Below are 23,144 nucleotides of genomic sequence, written 5' to 3'. Positions count from 1 at the left end.
CCCTCTGCTGGGTTTGTTACGAAGGAGGAGTTGAACACTTCGATTGCGTTATTGAGAAAAGAGATTAAGGAAGATGTGGCTTCTACCTTAACCTCTTTCACCTCCACCATTAAAGAAACCATCCGGTCAGAACTTAAAGCTAGCAGGAAAAATGTCGGGGTGGGTGTTCGGAATGATGGTGTCGGATTGGGCAATCGGGTTATGAAAAGGACGGCTGATGGTCGCCCCATTTGTAATTGAAAATTACCGGAGGGATCGCTCAGCGATCCCGAAGGGTAATTAGAATTATATTAGAAATAACGAATGAGACCCTAAGGGTGTAGACGATGTATTTTCTAGCTTCTTTAAAGACCTTTTCCTCATCCGCGCAACGCCCCTTTTTTGTCAGACTTTTTAGCGTCCAACACATTGATAACAAACAACAAACAAAGGCGATTTACACATGGTTGCAAATAAGCGGTGAGGAAGCTCAATTAAATCATAAGTTAAATGGGAAATAAGGAAGAGGCGCATGTTGGATTTCAACATATTGGTTACTCCTTGGCCCCTGCAGCAACTGAGAAAGTGTGGAAGATGCTGTTCTGGCAAAAAAACCGGGCGTTCCGGAAAAAGGCTCCAAACACGGGTATAAACTTTCAGTACAGTAGTGGGATTGGCGAACTTTTCTATTCTTGATTATTGCACGCTCCCCGTCTAAAGACACATGAATGAAATCAATTGAAACGTTACATAATGGAAAAAACCGGGTGGGTTGGGTGGGAATGAGACCCTTAGGGTCTCATTCGTTATTTCTAATATAATTCTAATTACCCTTCGGGATCGCTGAGCGATCCCTCCGGTAATTTTCAATTATATGACGAAAGTAACTACTTCGACCCTAAGGGTGATTTCAAAGCAGTTTCAATTTATTTATGACATTAAGACCTGGCCATCGAGTTGGAACACTGCCGGAACAATCGAAGGCTCCATGGTTCGTTTGTAGAATCTACTGAAAGTGGATTCCGTTTTCCAATGACCCGCTTTTAAAATTTCATCAATTGAAATGCCGGCTGCGGAGGCCTTTGACGCCGCTGCTCCCCTTGTGGAATGAGCGCTGAACACCGATGTGTCCACACCCGATTCCTTAAGAGTAATTCGGATCCATCTGCTTATGGTGTTGGCCGTCACACCGCCGTGTGGTGAAATGACCGATATGAATAGCTGATTAATGTTTGAATTGACCCTGAATGGGCCTGTTAGCTTGACGTAGGCCTTTAGGGTATGAACCGGACAGCAATCCTCTTCAGGGATAGCCGGAATAGAGATGGTTTGTAAGGGCCCGCTGTGCTGCGCCTTTCTAGGCTTAAGTAAACTAAACTTTACGCTTTCTTCCGAAAAATTTATAGACTGAAAATTGATGGCTGCTAGCTCTGATACGCGGAGCAACGATGCCAAGGCGAGTAACGTCGCCGTTTTTCTTGTCAAAGATGGAAAGGAAATAGATTCGTTTTTACCCAGCTGGGCCATGAATTGAATGACGACGCTTGGGTCCCATGAACATTTGTACTTTGGTTTGGGGGGTTCAAATTATAACAACCATTAAGGAGATTTTTAACTAAGGGGTGGGTCCCAACTGGGTGCCCGTCGACGGCTGGGAGAGTTTTGGACAACATCGATCGATGGACGTTAACTGAATTGTATGACTTCCCGTCCCGATGCAACCCCGTAAGAAATTCCAAAACCGATTTTAAAGGGACCGATAAGGAATTTTCGTTCCGTCGAAAACACCAATCGATCCAGTTCCTCCAGGCCGACTCGTAAGTCGAGAGTGTAGAGCTGCGGTTCCCAGCCACGAGTAGGTTGACCAAAGGTTCCGAAAAGCCTTCCCGTCGGAAGTCTCGCCGGATAACTTCCATGCGGCTAACTGCAACGATCCGGTTTGCAAAAGCGGGTGAGCAGCTCCGGTTGCCGAAACCAACAGATCCTGGGATGCGTGGAGGAGTATCGGCACGTCGCATGTTAGTTCCAGAAGGACAGGAAACCATGGCTGCGCCGGCCAGACTGGGCAAATCATAACTAATTTAGCTTTTTCCCTACGCAGCTTCTCCAGACATTTAGGTATTAGGGCGAAGGGCGGAAACGCATAGCCGGCGCACTCCGACCAGTTTAAAGAGAAGGCATTAACCGCGGTCGCCTCTGGCTGTGGACGCCAGGAAACAAATGAGGGTAGCTGCGCATTCCAGTGAGAGCTGAAAAGGTCGATATCGACCGGCCAAATGACGTTTAAATTACTGAACACCGATCGGTTCAACAACCAATCGCTCGCATCGCTTCCGGATCGTGATTCTTTATCCGCTTCCTCATTCATCGCCCCCGGAAGGTGGACTGCCTCGATTGACAGTTTCCTTTCTTCACAGAACTCAGTCAAGCGCTTGGCTATCGCGGTTAACCCGCTCGACTTCGTTCCTCCCCTTTGTTTACGTAACACACCGCCGTTGTGTTATCTAAATATATTCGAATCGATAGGCCCCGCGCGCTCCTGCAAAAGACTGTAGCGCATACAGCGCTCCAGTCAGTTCAAGTGAATTAATATGTAATTCCGCTTGCGCCGTTGTCCACGGCCCGCGCGTAGTGACGCCGTTACATACTGCGCCCCAGCCGGATAAAGAGGCATCTGAAAAGATTTCGATGTCGGGGTTTTTAGGGAAAAAATCTTTGCCATTCATTTCGTTTAGATTGTGAATCCACCACTCTAAATCCGACCTAGCCCCGAGCGAAAGAGAGCATTTTATGCTCAAATCGCCTCCCACTCTCTTCGACTCGGAGATGTAGAACTGCTGCATACTCCTATAGTGGGATTGTGCAAACGGGATGGTCGGTATGGCCCATGTGAAATTCCCCAAAATAGACGCAACTGCGCGCAATGGGATTTTGCCGTCGGATAGGGCTTTTCCGCACATATTCATTACATCTTTGACTTTGGCGGGGGGTAAAGAAAAGGACATTCTATCTGAATCGACCAAAATTCCCAAATATTCCATGATTTTAGTGGGGGTGATGACGGATTTATCCCAGTTCACCAAGAAACCAAGTGCTTCCAACACTTCAAGCGTAGATTTCAGGTTGGCGCGCACCCCGTTCTCCGACTCATTCATTATTAAAAAATCGTCAAGGTATATTACTAGTCTAACCCCCCGTTTCCTTAAAAAGGCTACGACAACCTTCAAAAGTTTGGTAAAGACTCTGGGGGCTGGGGCTAGACCGAACGCCATGCATCGGAATTGAAAAATACGCCCCTCCCATCTAAAACGCAGGAATTTCTGTTGGGCTGCATGAACAGGCACGGTCAGGTAAGCATCCTTGAGATCCAATTTAATGAACCAGTCCCCTTTTCTTACTAAAAAACGGACCGTCTCCAAATTCTCCATTTTGAAATGTTCATACTTAATGAACTTGTTGAGTGGTTTAAGGTTAACGATCGGCCTAAAACCCTCCATTTTTTTGGGGACACAAAAGAATGAACAAATGAACCCCCGCCGATTCATCTGTAATTTCCTCAATCGCCCCTTTTTTTAGCAAACTACAAATTTCAGCCAAGCAAACCGCTCGCATTTCGCTAGACATAACAACGTCTCGAGGTGCCGAGCGCTGAAAAGGATCGGATAAAAAATTTATTACGAGCCCGTTAGCGACGGTGTCCAAGATCCAGGGATCGTCAGTTACGGTACGCCAATGATTAGCAAACGATCTCAATCTGGCCCCGACCTCAACATTAACACCATTGTCAGAAACCAATCTAGTGATAAACTGGGGGAGTAAATCATACCTTCTTGGGTTGGGATTCCCGCGTCCGCGACCGCCTCTGGAATCTCCAAAACCCCTCCGTCCTCTCGGTCTACTGCCACGAACACTTTGTTGGCGCTCGCCATAAAATGCCTGGCGTGCCGGTGGTGGTAAATGTTGGTCACGCCGCGTCGACCGAACTGGGTTTCTGCGATCTGCGGCTGCTGCCGCTTTGTCGCGCCTAGCCAGAGTTTCATCCTGACTTGCTTCCGTCAACATCCGCTCCAGAAAACGGCCGGTGAACAGGAGCTCGCGGGCCTCCTTCCCGGCTGCAAAGCAGCTGTCGTCCCTCAGGAGATATTCGATTCTTGGGTCTGTTATATTCACGATCGACTCACGACGCTTTTTTGAAACGTGAACAAATGCCCGACCCCACTGTTTTAGCGCCGCCTGCACCGAGCGACGCAAACCGGACGTCTCGGCCTCCTCAACCGCAGACAGCTTAGAGTAAAGGTCAATCAATGGAGGACCGATGTCCATAATTTTTAACTGGGTCCTGACCAGTGCTTCTTCTTTTGCATTAACGATCTTCAGTACGCCTCTATCTTTTGAGCGACGGCTCATCCACGCGTCTAGCTTGGGAGGCATAAGAGAAAAATCAGGGACCTCAAAGGTCAACGGAAACTCCTTTGAAGCCATTTTAGACTGTTCAGTCGAAATGCCCACTGACAGTAGCTGCGTGATTTCGTCACAGATTGATTTTGGAATCAGCGAAGAGGGGGGCCCGCTAGCGTTACCTAGCCCCAAATTCTGTTCACTAGTTGCCGAGGGTGTTGGGACCGTATTTGAACAGGAAGGGCCTGCTATTTCTTGTCTAGAGTCCGCATTCCTACCAGCGCCAGACGGACCTGCGTCGCCTGCTTTTGCTTGACCCCCATCTGAAACGGTCGGTAACCCGCTAACTGCCCCTCTTTTCTCGGCGGGTAACGGCGGATCTTCTGTGACAAAACGAACGCTATTCTGCGGCCGCCAAGGGCGACCACGATCAATCTCCACACCGTCGTCTTCGTACTCTGCCCATTCGTCTTCTCTTTGATCACTATAGTACTCATCCTCCGGTTCGAATTCACTATGGGTCGGGTAAGACCGGGGATCGTGTTCACACTCGAAATAAGCGCCGTACGGATAAACGGCTTGATCACGAACGTAAGAATCTTGAACTGCCGGTTGGCCCTCCAATTTCGCCCTCGTCTAAATAATGGACGTACGGATCTTCGTAACGTGGGCGTCTCAAGGGTGATCTTTCACGAAAGACGGGGCGATCAAATCTCTCTGTGCCATTTGGAACAAAACGATCAGCGTTGGGATCAAAAAATACGCGAGAATTGTTCCAACTATCTGCATCACGAAATCGCCCGTTTGTTAACCAGTCGACGCGAACGTGTTCGGCACGTGGGTTCCTCGAACCGCGAGAGAAATTTTGCGACGACATCTCAATGTAAGAGCTAGAAAAAGTCTGACAAAAAAGGGGCGTTGCGCGGATGAGGAAAAGGTCTTTAAAGAAGCTAGAAAATACATCGTCTACACCCTTAGGGTCGAAGTAGTTACTTTCGTCATATAATTCTTGTGGCCACCCAGGCCATATTGCTCGTGCCTGTAGGTCTAATTCAACGCGTCCACCACTTGCGTGTTTTATTTGTGGGCAGGTTGGTCATATTTCACGTCAGTGCCCTTCTAGGCTTGAGAGTAGTTCAAGGCAGGGTTTATCGAATGCGGGCTTTTCGGGGGGCTCCTCTTCAAATCAAGCTAATGGGAATAATTCAGGCACTTCGTCTCGCTCATCAAACTGAATGCGGTGGTTGAAGGGGAATCCATCACCGAAGTCTTGCATCTTCCCCATCCGACGTCAAAGAATGTAGTTTTGAAAGAGGTGACCTGTTTTGGGAAAACTGTAAAAGCTGTTATTGATACAGGGGCGGGAGCAACTTTGATTTCGCCAGAATTTTGTCAGGAATTGGGTTTACTGGAAAATCATTGGATTTGGGAAGGTCCTCGTTTAATTCTTGTGGATGGCACACGAATTTATCCAAAAGGGGCAGTTAAATTCAAACTTTTCCTTGATAAATGTTTAATCTGGGTGACGGCAGCCATTGTTCCCCTCAATGGTTTTTCTCTCTTATTGGGTAATGATTCTCTCGCACAGATCAAATCATTCTCAGTTCGATATGATGACGATGGAATAGGTTCATTTGCGGTAAATGGGTTCGATGTTGTAGAAGAAAGAAAAGATGACTATGGGTGGATTGTTTGTCGGGAATCTCGTTCCATTCCAGCCTACTCTTTGATTACCTTGGCTACGGTTATAAGATGTTCAGGTGGGAAGGAAATTGAAGAGCCGTTTTTACTTATTGAACCGTCCCCAAAGGTGTTTGTTGATAAAGGCCTATCAATGGGTCGTATTTTACTTCCTACTAGTGTGTCTTGTAAAGAACCACATCCTTTTCCTGTGACGAATTTTTCTGCTTCTTCTCAATTTGTTTCCGTGGGTATGGTTCTCGGGAAGGTTTTTCCTGTTCAAGAGGTTATTGATGACCTTCCTGTACAGACCTTCAATGACTCTGATCTAACGTCTCTAAATTTTGCCGATCGAGTCAGTAAAGATTTGAATGCCGAGGATTGTGAGCAGGTTGTATCTCTCTTAATGCGTTTTTCGTCTTGTTTTGCTCGAACACCAAGTGATCTGGGTCGATCCAATGTGTTTCAACATCAAATTAGCACGGGATTCCATCTGCCTGTTCACCAACCCCCATATGGCAGTGCTTGGCGCGAGCGTGATTTAATTCAGGATCAGGTTCAAGATATGATTAGGGATGGGGTTGCTGAGCCGTCAAACAGTCCGTGGGCTGCACCTGTTGTTTTAATCAAGAAAAAGGATGGAGGGTGGCGCTTTTGTGTAGATTATCGTAAGTTGAATGCGGTTACTGTCAAGGATGTTTATCCGCTTCCCAGGATTGACGATGCCCTTAGCCGTCTGGAGGGGTCGCAGTATTTCTCGATTCTGGATATGCAGGCAGGATATTGGCAAATTGAAATGAATCAGGAAGATAGAGTCAAAACTGCTTTTATTACGGCTGATGGTTTATATCAGTTCAAGGTGATGCCTTTTGGGCTAACCAATGCTCCTGCCACTTTCCAGCGGACGATGGATGTGGTTTTGGCCGGTCTTAAATGGAATTCTTGTCTGGTCTATTTAGACGACATTGTTATTTTTTCTTCTACGGTTTCACAGCATTTGTTTCGTCTTGAGGCTGTTTTACAACGAATTTTGAAGGCGGGACTCAAGTTGAAGTTGTCCAAATGCTCCTTTTTAGAGCAGTCGCTAAAAGTGCTTGGATACATTGTGAGTGCTTCGGGTTTATCGCCAGATCCCGCAAAAGTCTCTGCTGTTCAGGATTTTCCTATACCGCGGAATGTCCGGGAACTTCAAAGCTTTTTAGGCCTATGTTCCTATTATAGGAAATTCGTTCAAGGATTCGCTGTTTTGGCCCGTCCCCTCTCAAATTTGACTAAGAAAAGCAGCCGTTTTATCTGGACAGAAGAACATCAACGCAGCTTTGAATCTTTAAAGACTGCGTTAACAAACCCTCCTGTGCTGGCTCATCCCAAGTATAATCTTCCAATGGAGATTCATTGCGATGCTAGCGGTTTTGGTGTGGGTGCTGTTTTGAGTCAGCATCAGGATGGGAAGGAACATGTGTTGGCGTATGCAAGTCGCTTATTGAGTAAGGCCGAAATCAATTATTGTGTGACCGAAAAGGAATGCCTCGCTCTCGTTTGGGCGGTTCAGAAGTTCCGGATGTTCATTTGGGGACTTAAGATAAAAGTGGTGACGGATCATCATTCTCTTTGCTGGCTTTTAAAGAAAAATGATTTAGTGGGTAGGTTGGCGCGGTGGAGTCTTCAATTGCAGGATCTGGATATAGAAATTGTTTATCGAAGTGGTCGTTTACATTTGGATGCGGATGGTTTGTCTCGTGCTCCGATAGATCCTCCTACAGAGCTTGAGGACATGCCAGTCTTGGTTGTTCACTCTTCTAACTGGTGTGAAAATGAAGACATTATCTTGGCACAGCATCAGTCGGAATGGTGGAGAGGTATTCTTGCTGGCATTACGGAAGGGACGTCTTCTCGACGTATACGGCAGCTTGTTAGGCAATTTGAATTAAAAAACGGAATTTTATTTCGTCGTTGGATTCAACATGGGAGACTTTTTTATCAACTGTGTCTTCCTCAATTGTTTGTAGATCAAGTTTTACATGCCTGTCATGATGATGCTACTGCTGGACATTTAGGTGTCACTCGAACTTTGTATAAGATTAAGCAACGTTATTTTTGGCCTAAGATGCGACGTGACATTATTCGTTTTGTTCTTTCTTGTGGTGAATGTCAGTCTAAGAAGCGGTCTCAGGAGCGACCTGCTGGCTTATTGCGTCCCATTCAAGTACAGCAACCTTTTGAGAAGGTTGGCATTGATCTTATTGGACCTTTTCCTCAAACTACCTCTGGAAATCGGTATTCGATAGTTGCTGTGGATTATCTGACTAAATGGGCCATTTGTAAAGCTGTTCCTTCTGCTTCGTCAAAAGAATTGGTCGATTTTTTTGTAAAACGTGTTGTGTTACAACATGGTGCGCCTTTTTTTCTTATATCCGATAGGGGAAATTGTTTAACCTCCTCTTTTTCTGAAGAACTTTTTAAAGCTATGCAGACTAATCATTTGGTTACTGCTGCGTATCATCCACAATGTAATGGTTTGGTAGAACGCTACAATCATACATTTGCGGAAATGTTGTCAATGTATGTAAACTCTTGTCACAATGATTGGGATGATTATGTTGATTTCGTTACGTTTGCTTATAATACGAGTAAACAAGAATCGACGGGAGTCACTCCTTTTTTCCTTTTGTACGGTCGAGAAGCTGTTTTACCGATTGATGTTGCGTTAGGCAATAATCCCAATTCTGAGTGTAGTGATACTGATCCAAGCGATCGAGTGCGTCAGTTAGCAACTCAGCTTAATGTTATACGCGAAGCTGTGAAGAAGCGTCTATTTCATGTTCAAAGTCGTCAGAAGAAACGATTTGATCATCGTCGTCGTGATGCATCTTTTGCCGTTGGAGACTTAGTGTTAGTGTATCGTCCTATTAAAAAGAAAGGACGTGCGACTAAATTACTTCATCGATATTTCGGTCCATACAAAATAGTGCGTCGAGTGAGCGATCTTGATTATATTGTTCAACTACTATATGGAAGAAAGAAGACAACAGATTGTGTTCATGTTTCCCATTTAAAACCTTTCCGTCTCCGTGTTAATGTGGAACACCTCTTCGTGTGAACACTTCTAGTTCCTGCCAGAATAGAAGTGTAAGTGAGTTTTCTTCGCGTCTTGGCAGAGACCAAAGTGATGAGTGTACCGCCTCGCATCTCAGCAGAGATGGTGGTGATGAGAGTTCCGCTTCGCGTTTTGGTAGAAACGGAAGTGATGAGAGTACCACCTTTGAGGGTGATGAGAGTACCACCTTTGAGGGTGATGAGAATACCACCTTTGAGGGTGATGAGTGTACCACCTTTAAGGGTGATGAGCATTCTCCTTGTTCCGACGGGGACAGAGGAAAGAATTTGGTTGTTTCGAACTCTTCTATTACAGGTACAGAGACGGCATCACGTCCAAAAAGTATACTTCGAGCTCCAAGAACTGAAGAGAATTGTTCCAAAAATGTCGATAATGTTAATGATGTAATTGGTTCACACAGGTTAAGATCAAGAAACAAAATACGGGCTCCTGTGCGTTTTTCTTTATAATGATTTTTTTTGATTGTTTGCTTGTATGATTAATTGTATGATCGAGGACGATCCTTTTTTTTTTTAGGTGGCGATATTGTGACGTACGTCTTTTTATGTAGTATTGTGTAGGTTTTTTTATAAATGACCGCTAGATGGCTTTTTCTAGCGTGGTCTTATTAATCTAGAGCTAGTTAGTTCGCGTCTGTACGTTGTCTGGTAAACAACTCATGCTTCTTGGTTTGTGTTTACTAGTGCTTTCGGTTAAACTATCTGTGTTTTAGTCCATTAGGGCACCATTGGAAGTAGTGTTAGTATTATTTAGAGTAGTCCAATGGTGAAAGGGACCTATATGTTTGCGCCTTGTGTCGTGAGGCCAACATTTATGTAACTTTGGCTTTGGACGGATCGCATCAACAAGTGTTTATTGCCACAAACAATTCTACCCGTGACAATACACTGTTATACCATGAGTTTTTACTTCTATATGTAAACTGTATCAAATATACTTGTATTCAATGTGAATACACTGTTATACCATGAGTTTTTACTTCTATATGTAAACAGCATCAAATATACTTGTATTCAATGTGAATACACTGTTATACCATAAGTTTTTACTTCTATATGTAAACAGCATCAAATATACTTGTATTCAATGTGAATACACTGTTATACCATGAGTTTTTACTTCCTATATGTAAACTGCATGGAATATACTTGTATTCAATGTGAATACACTGTTATACCATGAGTTTTTACTTCTATATGTAAACTGCATGGAATATACTTGTATTCAATGTGAATACACTGTTATACCATGAGTTTTTACTTCTATATGTAAACAGCATCAAATATACTTGTATTCAATGTGAATACACTGTTATACCATGAGTTTTTACTTCTATATGTAAACTGCATGGAATATACTTGTATTCAATGTGAATACACTGTTATACCATGAGTTTTTACTTCTATATGTAAACTGCATGGAATATACTTGTATTCAATGTGAATACACTGTTATACCATGAGTTTTTACTTCTATATGTAAACTGCATGGAATATACTTGTATTCAATGTGAATACACTGTTATACCATGAGTTTTTACTTCTATATGTAAACTGCATGGAATATACTTGTATTCAATGTGAATACACTGTTATACCATGAGTTTTTAGTTCTATATGTAAACAGCATCAAATATACTTGTATTCAATGTGAATACACTGTTATACCATGAGTTTTTACTTCTATATGTAAACTGCATGGAATATACTTGTATTCAATGTGAATACACTGTTATACCATGAGTTTTTACTTCTATATGTAAACTGCATGGAATATACTTGTATTCAATGTGAATACACTGTTATACCATGAGTTTTTACTTCTATATGTAAACTGCATGGAATATACTTGTATTCAATGTGAATACACTGTTATACCATGAGTTTTTAGTTCTATATGTAAACAGCATCAAATATACTTGTATTCAATGTGAATACACTGTTATACCATGAGTTTTTACTTCTATATGTAAACAGCATCAAATATACTTGTATTCAATGTGAATACACTGTTATACCAAAAATGAGTTTTTACTTCTATATGTATAATGCATGAGAATATACTTGTATTCAATGTGAATACACTGTTATACCAAGAGTTTTTACTTCTATATGTAAACTGTATGGAATATACTTGTATTCAATGTGAATACACTGTCTTATACCATGAGTTTTTAGTTCTATATTTAAACAGCATCAAATATACTTGTATTCAATGTGAATACACTGTTATACCATGAGTTTTTACTTCTATATGTAAACTGCATGGAATATACTTGTATTCAATGTGAATACACTGTTATACCATGAGTTTTTACTTCTATATGTAAACTGCATGGAATATACTTGTATTCAATGTGAATACACTGTTATACCATGAGTTTTTACTTCTATATGTAAACTGCATGGAATATACTTGTATTCAATGTGAATACACTGTTATACCATGAGTTTTTACTTCTATATGTAAACTGCATGGAATATACATGTATTCAATGTGAATACACTGTTATACCATGAGTTTTTAGTTCTATATGTAAACAGCATCAAATATACTTGTATTCAATGTGAATACCCTGTTATACCATGAGTTTTTACTTCTATATGTAAACTGCATGGAATATACTTGTATTCAATGTGAATACACTGTTATACCATGAGTTTTTACTTCTATATGTAAACTGCATGGAATATACTTGTATTCAATGTGAATACACCTGTTATACCATGAGTTTTTACTTCTATATGTAAACTGCATGGAATATACTTGTATTCAATGTGAATACACTGTTATACCATGAGTTTTTACTTCTATATGTAAACTGCATGGAATATACTTGTATTCAATGTGAATACACTGTTATACCATGAGTTTTTAGTTCTATATGTAAACAGCATCAAATATACTTGTATTCAATGTGAATACCCTGTTATACCATGAGTTTTTACTTCTATGTGTAAACTGCATGGAATATACTTGTATTCAATGTGAATACACTGTTATACCATGAGTTTTTACTTCTATATGTAAACTGCATGGAATATACATGTATTCAATGTGAATACACTGTTATACCATGAGTTTTTAGTTCTATATGTAAACTGCATGGTATATACTTGTATTCAATGTGAATACACTGTTATACCATGAGTTTTTACTTCTATATGTAAACTGCATGGAATATACTTGTATTCAATGTGAATACACTGTTATACCATGAGTTTTTAGTTCTATATGGAAACTGCATGGAATATACTTGTATTCAATGTGAATACACTGTTATACCATGAGTTTTTACTACTATATGTAAACAGCATCAAATATACTTGTATTCAATGTGAATACACTGTTATACCATGAGTTTTTACTTCTATATGTAAACTGCATGGAATATACTTGTATTCAATGTGAATACACTGTTATACCATGAGTTTTTACTTCTATATGTAAACTGCATGGAATATACTTGTATTCAATGTGAATACACTGTTATACCATGAGTTTTTACTTCTATATGTAAACTGCATGGAATATACTTGTATTCAATGTGAATACCCTGTTATACCATGAGTTTTTAGTTCTATATGTAAACTGCATGGAATATACTTGTATTCAATGTGAATACACTGTTATACCATGAGTTTTTAGTTCTATATGTAAACAGCATGGAATATACTTGTATTCAATGTGAATACACTGTTATACCATGAGTTTTTAGTTCTATATGTAAACAGCATCAAATATACTTGTATTCAATGTGAATTGAAAATTACCGGAGGGATCGCTCAGCGATCCCGAAGGGTAATTAGAATTATATTAGAAATAACGAATGAGACCCTAAGGGTGTAGACGATGTATTTTCTAGCTTCTTTAAAGATCTTTTCCTCATCCGCGCAACGCCCCTTTTTTGTCAGACTTTTTAGCGTCCAACACATTGATAACAAACAACAAACAAAGGCGATTTACACATGGTTGCAAATAAGCGGTGAGGAAGCTCAATTAAATCATAAGTTAAATGGGAAATAAGGAAGAGGCGCATGTTGGATTTCAACATATTGGTTACTCCTTGGCCCCTGCAGCAACTGAGAAAGTGTGGAAGATGCTGTTGTGGCAAAAAAACCGGGCGTTCCGGAAAAAGGCTCCAAACACGGGTATAAACTTTCAGTACAGTAGTGGGATTGGCGAACTTTTCTATTCTTGATTATTGCACGCTCCCCGTCTAAAGACACATGAATGAAATCAATTGAAACGTTACATAATGGAAAAAACCGGGTGGGTTGGGTGGGAATGAGACCCTTAGGGTCTCATTCGTTATTTCTAATATAATTCTAATTACCCTTCGGGATCGCTGAGCGATCCCTCCGGTAATTTTCAATTATATGACGAAGTAACTACTTCGACCCTAAGGGTGATTTCAAAGCAGTTTCAATTTATTTATGACATTAAGACCTGGCCATCGAGTTGGAACACTGCCGGAACAATCGAAGGCTCCATGGTTCGTTTGTAGAATCTACTGAAAGTGGATTCCGTTTTCCAATGACCCGCTTTTAAAATTTCATCAATTGAAATGCCGGCTGCGGAGGCCTTTGACGCAGCTGCTCCCCTTGTGGAATGAGCGCTGAACACCGATGTGTCCACACCCGATTCCTTAAGAGTAATTCGGATCCATCTGCTTATGGTGTTGGCCGTCACACCGCCGTGTGGTGAAATGACCGATATGAATAGCTGATTAATGTTTGAATTGCCCCTGAATGGGCCTGTTAGCTTGACGTAGGCCTTTAGGGCATGAACCGGACAGCAATCCTCTTCAGGGATAGCCGGAATAGAGATGGTTTGTAAGGGCCCGCTGTGCTGCGCCTTTCTAGGCTTAAGTAAACTAAACTTTACGCTTTCTTCCGAAAAATTTATAGACTGAAAATTGATGGCTGCTAGCTCTGATACGCGGAGCAACGATGCCAAGGCGAGTAACGTCGCCGTTTTTCTTGTCAAAGATGGAAAGGAAATAGATTCGTTTTTACCCAGCTGGGCCATGAATTGAATGACGATGCTTGGGTCCCATGAACAATTGTACTTTGGTTTGGGGGGGTTCAAATTATAACAACCATTAAGGAGATTTTTAACTAAGGGGTGGGTCCCAACTGGGTGCCCGTCGACGGCTGGGAGAGTTTTGGACAACATCGATCGATGGACGTTAACTGAATTGTATGACTTCCCGTCCCGATGCAACCCCGTAAGAAATTCCAAAACCGATTTTAAAGGGACCGATAAGGAATTTTCGTTCCGTCGAAAACACCAATCGATCCAGTTCCTCCAGGCCGACTCGTAAGTCGAGAGTGTAGAGCTGCGGTTCCCAGCCACGAGTAGGTTGACCAAAGGTTCCGAAAAGCCTTCCCGTCGGAAGTCTCGCCGGATAACTTCCATGCGGCTAACTGCAACGATCCGGTTTGCAAAAGCGGGTGAGCAGCTCCGGTTGCCGAAACCAACAGATCCTGGGATGCGTGGAGGAGTATCGGCACGTCGCATGTTAGTTCCAGAAGGACAGGAAACCATGGCTGCGCCGGCCAGACTGGGCAAATCATAACTAATTTAGCTTTTTCCCTACGCAGCTTCTCCAGACATTTAGGTATTAGGGCGAAGGGCGGAAACGCATAGCCGGCGCACTCCGACCAGTTTAAAGAGAAGGCATTAACCGCGGTCGCCTCTGGCTGTGGACGCCAGGAAACAAATGAGGGTAGCTGTGCATTCCAGTGAGAGCTGAAAAGGTCGATATCGACCGGCCAAATAACGTTTAAATTACTGAACACCGATCGGTTCAACAGCCAATCGCTCGCATCGCTTCCGGATCGTGATTCTTTATCCGCTTCCTCATTCATCGCCCCCGGAAGGTGGACTGCCTCGATTGACAGTTTCCTTTCTTCACAGAACTCAGTCAAGCGCTTGGCTATCGCGGTTAACCCGCTCGACTTCGTTCCTCCCCTTTGTTTACGTAACACACCGCCGTTGTGTTATCTAAATATATTCGAATCGATAGGCCCCGCGCGCTCCTGCAAAGACTGTAGCGCATACAGCGCTCCAGTCAGTTCAAGTGAATTAATATGTAATTCCGCTTGCGCCGTTGTCCACGGCCCGCGCGTAGTGACGCCGTTACATACTGCGCCCCAGCCGGATAAAGAGGCATCTGAAAAGATTTCGATGTCGGGGTTTTTAGGGAAAAAATCTTTGCCATTCATTTCGTTTAGATTGTGAATCCACCACTCTAAATCCGACCTAGCCTCGAGCGAAAGAGAGCATTTTATGCTCAAATCGCCTCCCACTCTCTTCGACTCGGAGATGTAGAACTGCTGCATACTTCTATAGTGGGATTGTGCAAACGGGATGGTCGGTATGGCCCATGTGAAATTCACCAAAATGGACGCAACTGCGCGCAATGGGATTTTGCCGTCGGATAGGGCTTTTCCGCACATATTCATTACATCTTTGACTTTGGCGGGGGGTAAAGAAAAGGACATTCTATCTGAATCGACCAAAATTCCCAAATATTCCATGATTTTAGTGGGGGTGATGACGGATTTATCCCAGTTCACCAAGAAACCAAGTGCTTCCAACACTTCAAGCGTAGATTTCAGGTTGGCGCGCACCCCGTTCTCCGACTCATTCATTATTAGAAAATCGTCAAGGTATATTACTAGCCTAACCCCCCGTTTCCTTAAAAAGGCTACGACAACCTTCAAAAGTTTGGTAAAGACTCTGGGGGCTGGGGCTAGACCGAACGCCATGCATCGGAATTGAAAAATACGCCCCTCCCATCTAAAACGCAGGAATTTCTGTTGGGCTGCATGAACAGGCACGGTCAGGTAAGCATCCTTGAGATCCAATTTAATGAACCAGTCCCCTTTTCTTACTAAAAAACGGACCGTCTCCAAATTCTCCATTTTGAAATGTTCATACTTAATGAACTTGTTGAGTGGTTTCAGGTTAACGATCGGCCTAAAACCCTCCATTTTTTTGGGGACACAAAAGAATGAACAAATGAACCCCGCCGATCCATCTGTAATTTCCTCAATCGCCCCTTTTTTTAGCAAACTACAAATTTCAGCCAAGCAAACCGCTCGCATTTCGCTAGACATAACAACGTCTCGAGGCGCCGAGCGCTGAAAAGGATCGGATAAAAAATTTATTACGAGCCCGTTAGCGACGGTGTCCAAGATCCAGGGATCGTCAGTTACGGTACGCCAATGATTAGCAAACGATCTCAATCTGGCCCCGACCTCAACATTAACACCATTGTCAGAAACCAATCTAGTGATAAACTGGGGGAGTAAATCATACCTTCTTGGGTTGAGATTCCCGCGTCCGCGACCGCCTCTGGAATCTCCAAAACCCCTCCGTCCTCTCGGTCTACTGCCACGAACACTTTGTTGACGCTCGCCATAAAATGCCTGGCGTGCCGGTGGTGGTAAATGTTGGTCACGCCGCGTCGACCGAACTGGGTTTCTGCGATCTGCGGCTGCTGCCGCTTTGTCGCGCCTAGCCAGAGTTTCATCCTGACTTGCTTCCGTCAACATCCGCTCCAGAAAACGGCCGGTGAAAAGGAGCTCGCGGGCCTCCTTCCCGGCTGCAAAGCAGCTGTCGTCCCTCAGGAGATATTCAATTCTTGGGTCTGTTATATTCACGATCGACTCACGACGCTTTTTTGAAACGTGAACAAATGCCCGACCCCACTGTTTTAGCGCCGCCTGCACCGAGCGACGCAAACCGGACGTCTCGGCCTCCTCAACCGCAGACAGCTTAGAGTAAAGGTCAATCAATGGAGGACCGATGTCCATAATTTTTAACTGGGTCCTGACCAGTGCTTCTTCTTTTGCATTAACGATCTTCAGTACGCCTCTATCTTTTGAGCGACGGCTCATCCACGCGTCTAGCTTGGGAGGCATAAGAGAAAAATCAGGGACCTCAAAGGTCAACGGAAACTCCTTTGAAGCCATTTTAGACTGTTCAGTCGAAATGCCCACTGACAGTAGCTGCGTGATCTCGTCACAGATTGATTTTGGAATCAGCGAAGAGGGGGCCCGCTAGCGTTACCTAGCCCCAAATTCTGTTCACTAGTTGCCGAGGGTGTTGGGACCGTATTTGAACAGGAAGGGCCTGCTATTTCTTGTCTAGAGTCCGCATTCCTACTAGCGCCAGACGGACCTGCGTCGCCTGCTTTTGCTTGACCCCCATCTGAAACGGTCGGTAACCCGCTCACTGCCCCTCTTTTCTCGGCGGGTAACGGCGGATCTTCTGTGACAAAACGAACGCTATTCTGCGGCCGCCAAGGGCGACCACGATCAATCTCCCCACCGTCGTCTTCGTACTCTGCCCATTCGTCTTCTCTTTGATCACTATAGTACTCATCCTCCGGTTCGAATTCACTATGGGTCGGGTAAGACCGGGGATCGTGTTCACACTCGAAATAAGCGCCGTACGGATAAACGGCTTGATCACGAACGTAAGAATCTTGAACTGCCGGTTGGCCCCGAATTTCGCCCTCGTCTAAATAATGGACGTACGGATCTTCGTAACGTGGGCGTCTCAAGGGTGATCTTTCACGAAAGACGGGGCGATCAAATCTCTCTGTGCCATTTGGAACAAAACGATCAGCGTTGGGATCAAAAAACACGCGAGAATTGTTCCAACTATCTGCATCACGAAATCGCCCGTTTGTTAACCAGTCGACGCGAACGTGTTCGGCACGTGGGTTCCTCGAACCGCGAGAGAAATTTTGCGACGACATCTCAATGTAAGAGCTAGAAAAAGTCTGACAAAAAAGGGGCGTTGCGCGGATGAGGAAAAGATCTTTAAAGAAGCTAGAAAATACATCGTCTACACCCTTAGGGTCGAAGTAGTTACTTCGTCATATAATACCCTGTTATACCATGAGTTTTTACTTCTATATGTAAACTGCATGGAATATACTTGTATTCAATGTGAATACACTGTTATACCATGAGTTTTTAGTTCTATATGTAAACTGCATGGAATATACATGTATTCAATGTGAATACACTGTTATACCATGAGTTTTTAGTTCTATATGTAAACAGCATCAAATATACTTGTATTCAATGTGAATACACTGTTATACCATGAGTTTTTACTTCTATATGTAAACTGCATGGAATATACATGTATTTAATGTGAATACACTGTTATACCATGAGATTTTAGTTCTATATGTAAACTGCATGGTATATACTTGTATTCAATGTGAATACACTGTTATACCATGAGTTTTTACTTCTATATGTAAACTGCATGGAATATACTTGTATTCAATGTGAATACACTGTTATACCATGAGTTTTTACTTCTATATGTAAACTGCATGGAATATACTTGTATTCAATGTGAATACACTGTTATACCATGAGTTTTTACTTCTATATGTAAACTGCATGGAATATACTTGTATTCAATGTGAATACACTGTTATACCATGAGTTTTGAGTTCTATATGTAAACAGCATCAAATATACTTGTATTCAATGTGAATACACTGTTATACCATGAGTTTTTACTTCTATATGTAAACTGCATGGAATATACTTGTATTCAATGTGAATACACTGTTATACCATGAGTTTTTAGTTCTATATGGAAACTGCATGGAATATACTTGTATTCAATGTGAATACACTGTTATACCATGAGTTTTTACTTCTATATGTAAACTGCATGGAATATACTTGTATTCAATGTGAATACACTGTTATACCATGAGTTTTTACTTCTATATGTAAACTGCATGGAATATACTTGTATTCAATGTGAATACACTGTTATACCATGAGTTTTTACTTCTATATGTAAACTGCATGGAATATACTTGTATTCAATGTGAATACACTGTTATACCATGAGTTTTTACTTCTATATGTAAACTGCATGGAATATACTTGTATTCAATGTGAATACACTGTTATACCATGAGTTTTTACTTCTATATGTAAACTGCATGGAATATACATGTATTCAATGTGAATACACTGCTATACCATGAGTTTTTAGTTCTATATGGAAACTGCATGGAATATACTTGTATTCAATGTGAATACACTGTTATACCATGAGTTTTTACTTCTATGTATGTAAACTGCATGGAATATACTTGTATTCAATGTGAATACACTGTTATACCATGAGTTTTTACTTCTATATGTAAAACTTCCTGGAATATACATGTATTCAATGTGAATACACTGTTATACCATGAGTTTTTAGTTCTATATGTAAACAGCATCAAATATACTTGTATTCAATGTGAATACACTGTTATACCATGAGTTTTTACTTCTATATGTAAACTGCATGGAATATACTTGTATTCAATGTGAATACACTGTTATACCATGAGTTTTTAGTTCTATATGTAAACTGCATGGAATATACTTGTATTCAATGTGAATACACTGTTATACCATGAGTTTTTACTTCTATATGTAAACTGCATGGAATATACTTGTATTCAATGTGAATACACTGTTATACCATGAGTTTTTACTTCTATATGTAAACTGCATGGAATATACTTGTATTCAATGTGAATACACTGTTATACCATGAGTTTTTACTTCTATGTAAACTGCATGGAATATACTTGTATTCAAATGTGTGAATACACTGTTATACCATGAGTTTTGAGTTCTATATGTAAACAGCATCAAATATACTTGTATTCAATGTGAATACACTGTTATACCATGAGTTTTTACTTCTATATGTAAACTGCATGGAATATACTTGTATTCAATGTGAATACACTGTTATACCATGAGTTTTTAGTTCTATATGGAAACTGCATGGAATATACTTGTATTCAATGTGAATACACTGTTATACCATGAGTTTTTACTTCTATATGTAAACTGCATGGAATATACTTGTATTCAATGTGAATACACTGTTATACAATGAGTTTTTACTTCTATATGTAAACTGCATGGAATATACTTGTATTCAATGTGAATACACTGTTATACCATGAGTTTTTACTTCTATATGTAAACTGCATGGAATATACTTGTATTCAATGTGAATACACTGTTATACCATGAGTTTTTAGTTCTATATGTAAACTGCATGGAATATACTTGTATTCAATGTGAATACACTGTTATACCATGAGTTTTTACTTCTATATGTAAACTGCATGGAATATACTTGTATTCAATGTGAATACACTGTTATACCATGAGTTTTTACTTCTATATGTAAACTGCATGGAATATACTTGTATTCAATGTGAATACACTGTTATACCATGAGTTTTTAGTTCTATATGTAAACTGCATGGAAATATACTTGTATTCAATGTGAATACACTGTTATACCATGAGTTTTTACTTCTATATATAAACTGCATGGAATATACTTGTATTCAATGTGAATACACTGTTATACCATGAGTTTTTACTTCTATATGTAAACTGCATGGAATATACATGTATTCAATGTGAATACACTGTTATACCATGAGTTTTTAGTTCTATATGTAAACTGCAATGGATATACTTGTATTCAATGTGAATACACTGTTATACCATGAGTTTTTACTTCTATATGTAAACTGCATGGAATATACTTGTATTCAATGTGAATACACTGTTATACCATGAGTTTTTACTTCTATATGTAAACTGCATGGAATATACTTGTATTCAATGTGAATACACTGTTATACCATGAGTTTTTAGTTCTATATGTAAACTGCATGGAATATACTTGTATTCAATGTGAATACACTGTTATACCATGAGTTTTTAGTTCTATATGTAAAACAGCATCAAATATACTTGTATTCAATGTGAATACACTGTTATACCATGAGTTTTTACTTCTATATGTAAACTGCATGGAATATACTTGTATTCAATGTGAATACACTGTTATACCATGAGTTTTTACTTCTATATGTAAACTGCATGGAATATACTTGTATTCAATGTGAATACACTGTTAAACTATACCTAGTTTTTACTTCTATATGTAAACTGCTTGAAATATACTTGTATTCAATGTGAATACACTGTTATACCATGAGTTTTTACTTCTATATGTAAACTGCATGGAATATACTTGTATTCAATGTGAATACACTGTTATACCATGAGTTTTTACTTCTATATGTAAACTGCATGGAATATACTTGTATTCAATGTGAATACACTGTTATACCATGAGTTTTTACTTCTATATGTAAACAGCATCAAATATACTTGTATTCAATGTGAATACACTGTTATACCATGAGTTTTTACTTCTATATGTAAACTGCATGGAATATACTTGTATTCAATGTGAATACCACTGTTATACCATGAGTTTTTACTTCTATATGTAAACTGCATGGAATATACTTGTATTCAATGTGAATACACTGTTATACCATGAGTTTTTAGTTCTATATGTAAACTGCCTCAAAATATACATGTATTCAATGTGAATACACTGTTATACCATGAGTTTTTACTTCTATATGTAAACTGCATGGAATATACTTGTATTCAATGTGAATACACTGTTATACCAGGTTTTATTCTATATAAAACAAATATACTTGTATTCAAGATTGTTATACACTTATGAGTTTTTACTTCTCTATGTAAACTGCATGGAATATACTTGTATTCAATGTGAATACACTGTTATACCATGAGTTTTTACTTCTATATGTAAACTGCATGGAATATACTTGTATTCAATGTGAATACACTGTTATACCATGAGTTTTGAGTTCTATATGTAAACAGCATCAAATATACCTTGTATTCAATGTGAATACACTGTTATACCATGAGTTTTTACTTCTATATGTAAACTGCATGGAATATACTTGTATTCAATGTGAATACACTGTTATACCATGAGTTTTTAGTTCTATATGGAAACTGCATGGAATATACTTGTATTCAATGTGAATACACTGTTATACCATGAGTTTTTACTTCTATATGTAAACTGCATGGAATATACTTGGTATTCAATGTGAATACACTGTTATACCATGAGTTTTTACTTCTATATGTAAACTGCATGGAATATACTTGTATTCAATGTGAATACACTGTTATACCATGAGTTTTTACTTCTATATGTAAACTGCATGGAATATACTTGTATTCAATGTGAATACACTGTTATACCATGAGTTTTTAGTTCTATATAGTAAACTGCATGGAATATACATGTATTCAATGTGAATACACTGTTATACCATGAGTTTTTAGTTCTATATGTAAACAGCATCAAATATACTTGTATTCAATGTGAATACACTGTTATACCATGAGTTTTTACTTCTATATGTAAACTGCATGGAATAAACATGTATTCAATGTGAATACACTGTTATACCATGAGTTTTTACTTCTATATGTAAACTGCATGGAATATACATGTATTTAATGTGAATACACTGTTATACCATGAGATTTTAGTTCTATATGTAAACTGCATGGTATATACTTGTATTCAATGTGAATACACTGTTATACCATGAGTTTTTACTTCGATATGTAAACTGCTTGGAAAATACTTGTATTCAATGTGAATACACAGTTATACCATGAGTTTTTACTTCTATATGTAAACTGCATGGAATATACTTGTATTCAATGTGAATACACTGTTATACCATGAGTTTTTACTTCTATATGTAAACTGCATGGAATATACTTGTATTCAATGTGAATACACTGTTATACCATGAGTTTTGAGTTCTATATGTAAACAGCATCAAATATACTTGTATTCAATGTGAATACACTGTTATACCATGAGTTTTTACTTCTATATGTAAACTGCATGGAATATACTTGTATTCAATGTGAATACACTGTTATACCATGAGTTTTTACTTCTATATGTAAACTGCATGGAATATACTTGTATTCAATGTGAATACACTGTTATACCATGAGTTTTACTT

At 40.2% G+C, this 23,144-nt stretch overlaps 2 protein-coding genes across 2 annotated transcripts; both read right to left on the bottom strand.

The window, feature by feature from the left end:
* Positions 1-335: 335 nt before the first annotated feature.
* Positions 336-5,330, bottom strand: LOC123468664. The gene is given in 3 exon segments (XM_045167946.1): positions 336-693; positions 3,806-4,995; positions 4,997-5,330. Coding segments are annotated over 3 exon segments (1,476 nt in total). The 5' UTR covers positions 5,255-5,330; the 3' UTR covers positions 336-665.
* A 7,931-nt stretch (positions 5,331-13,261) lies between these two features.
* On the bottom strand, positions 13,262-18,074 carry LOC123468663. The gene is made up of 4 exons (XM_045167945.1): positions 17,358-18,074; positions 16,505-17,145; positions 13,625-14,741; positions 13,262-13,394 (listed from the first exon to the last, which is right to left on the bottom strand). Exons 1-4 carry the CDS (start codon positions 17,949-17,951, stop codon positions 13,377-13,379), a joined length of 2,370 nt encoding a protein of 789 aa, XP_045023880.1. The 5' UTR covers positions 17,952-18,074; the 3' UTR covers positions 13,262-13,376.
* Positions 18,075-23,144: the final 5,070 nt, after the last annotated feature.

This window comes from Daphnia magna, unplaced genomic scaffold, assembly GCF_020631705.1.
Source record: "Daphnia magna isolate NIES unplaced genomic scaffold, ASM2063170v1.1 Dm_contigs413, whole genome shotgun sequence".
In the NCBI taxonomy this organism is placed as follows: domain Eukaryota; kingdom Metazoa; phylum Arthropoda; class Branchiopoda; order Diplostraca; family Daphniidae; genus Daphnia; species Daphnia magna.
This window is presented reverse-complemented; position numbering and strand designations above follow the sequence as displayed.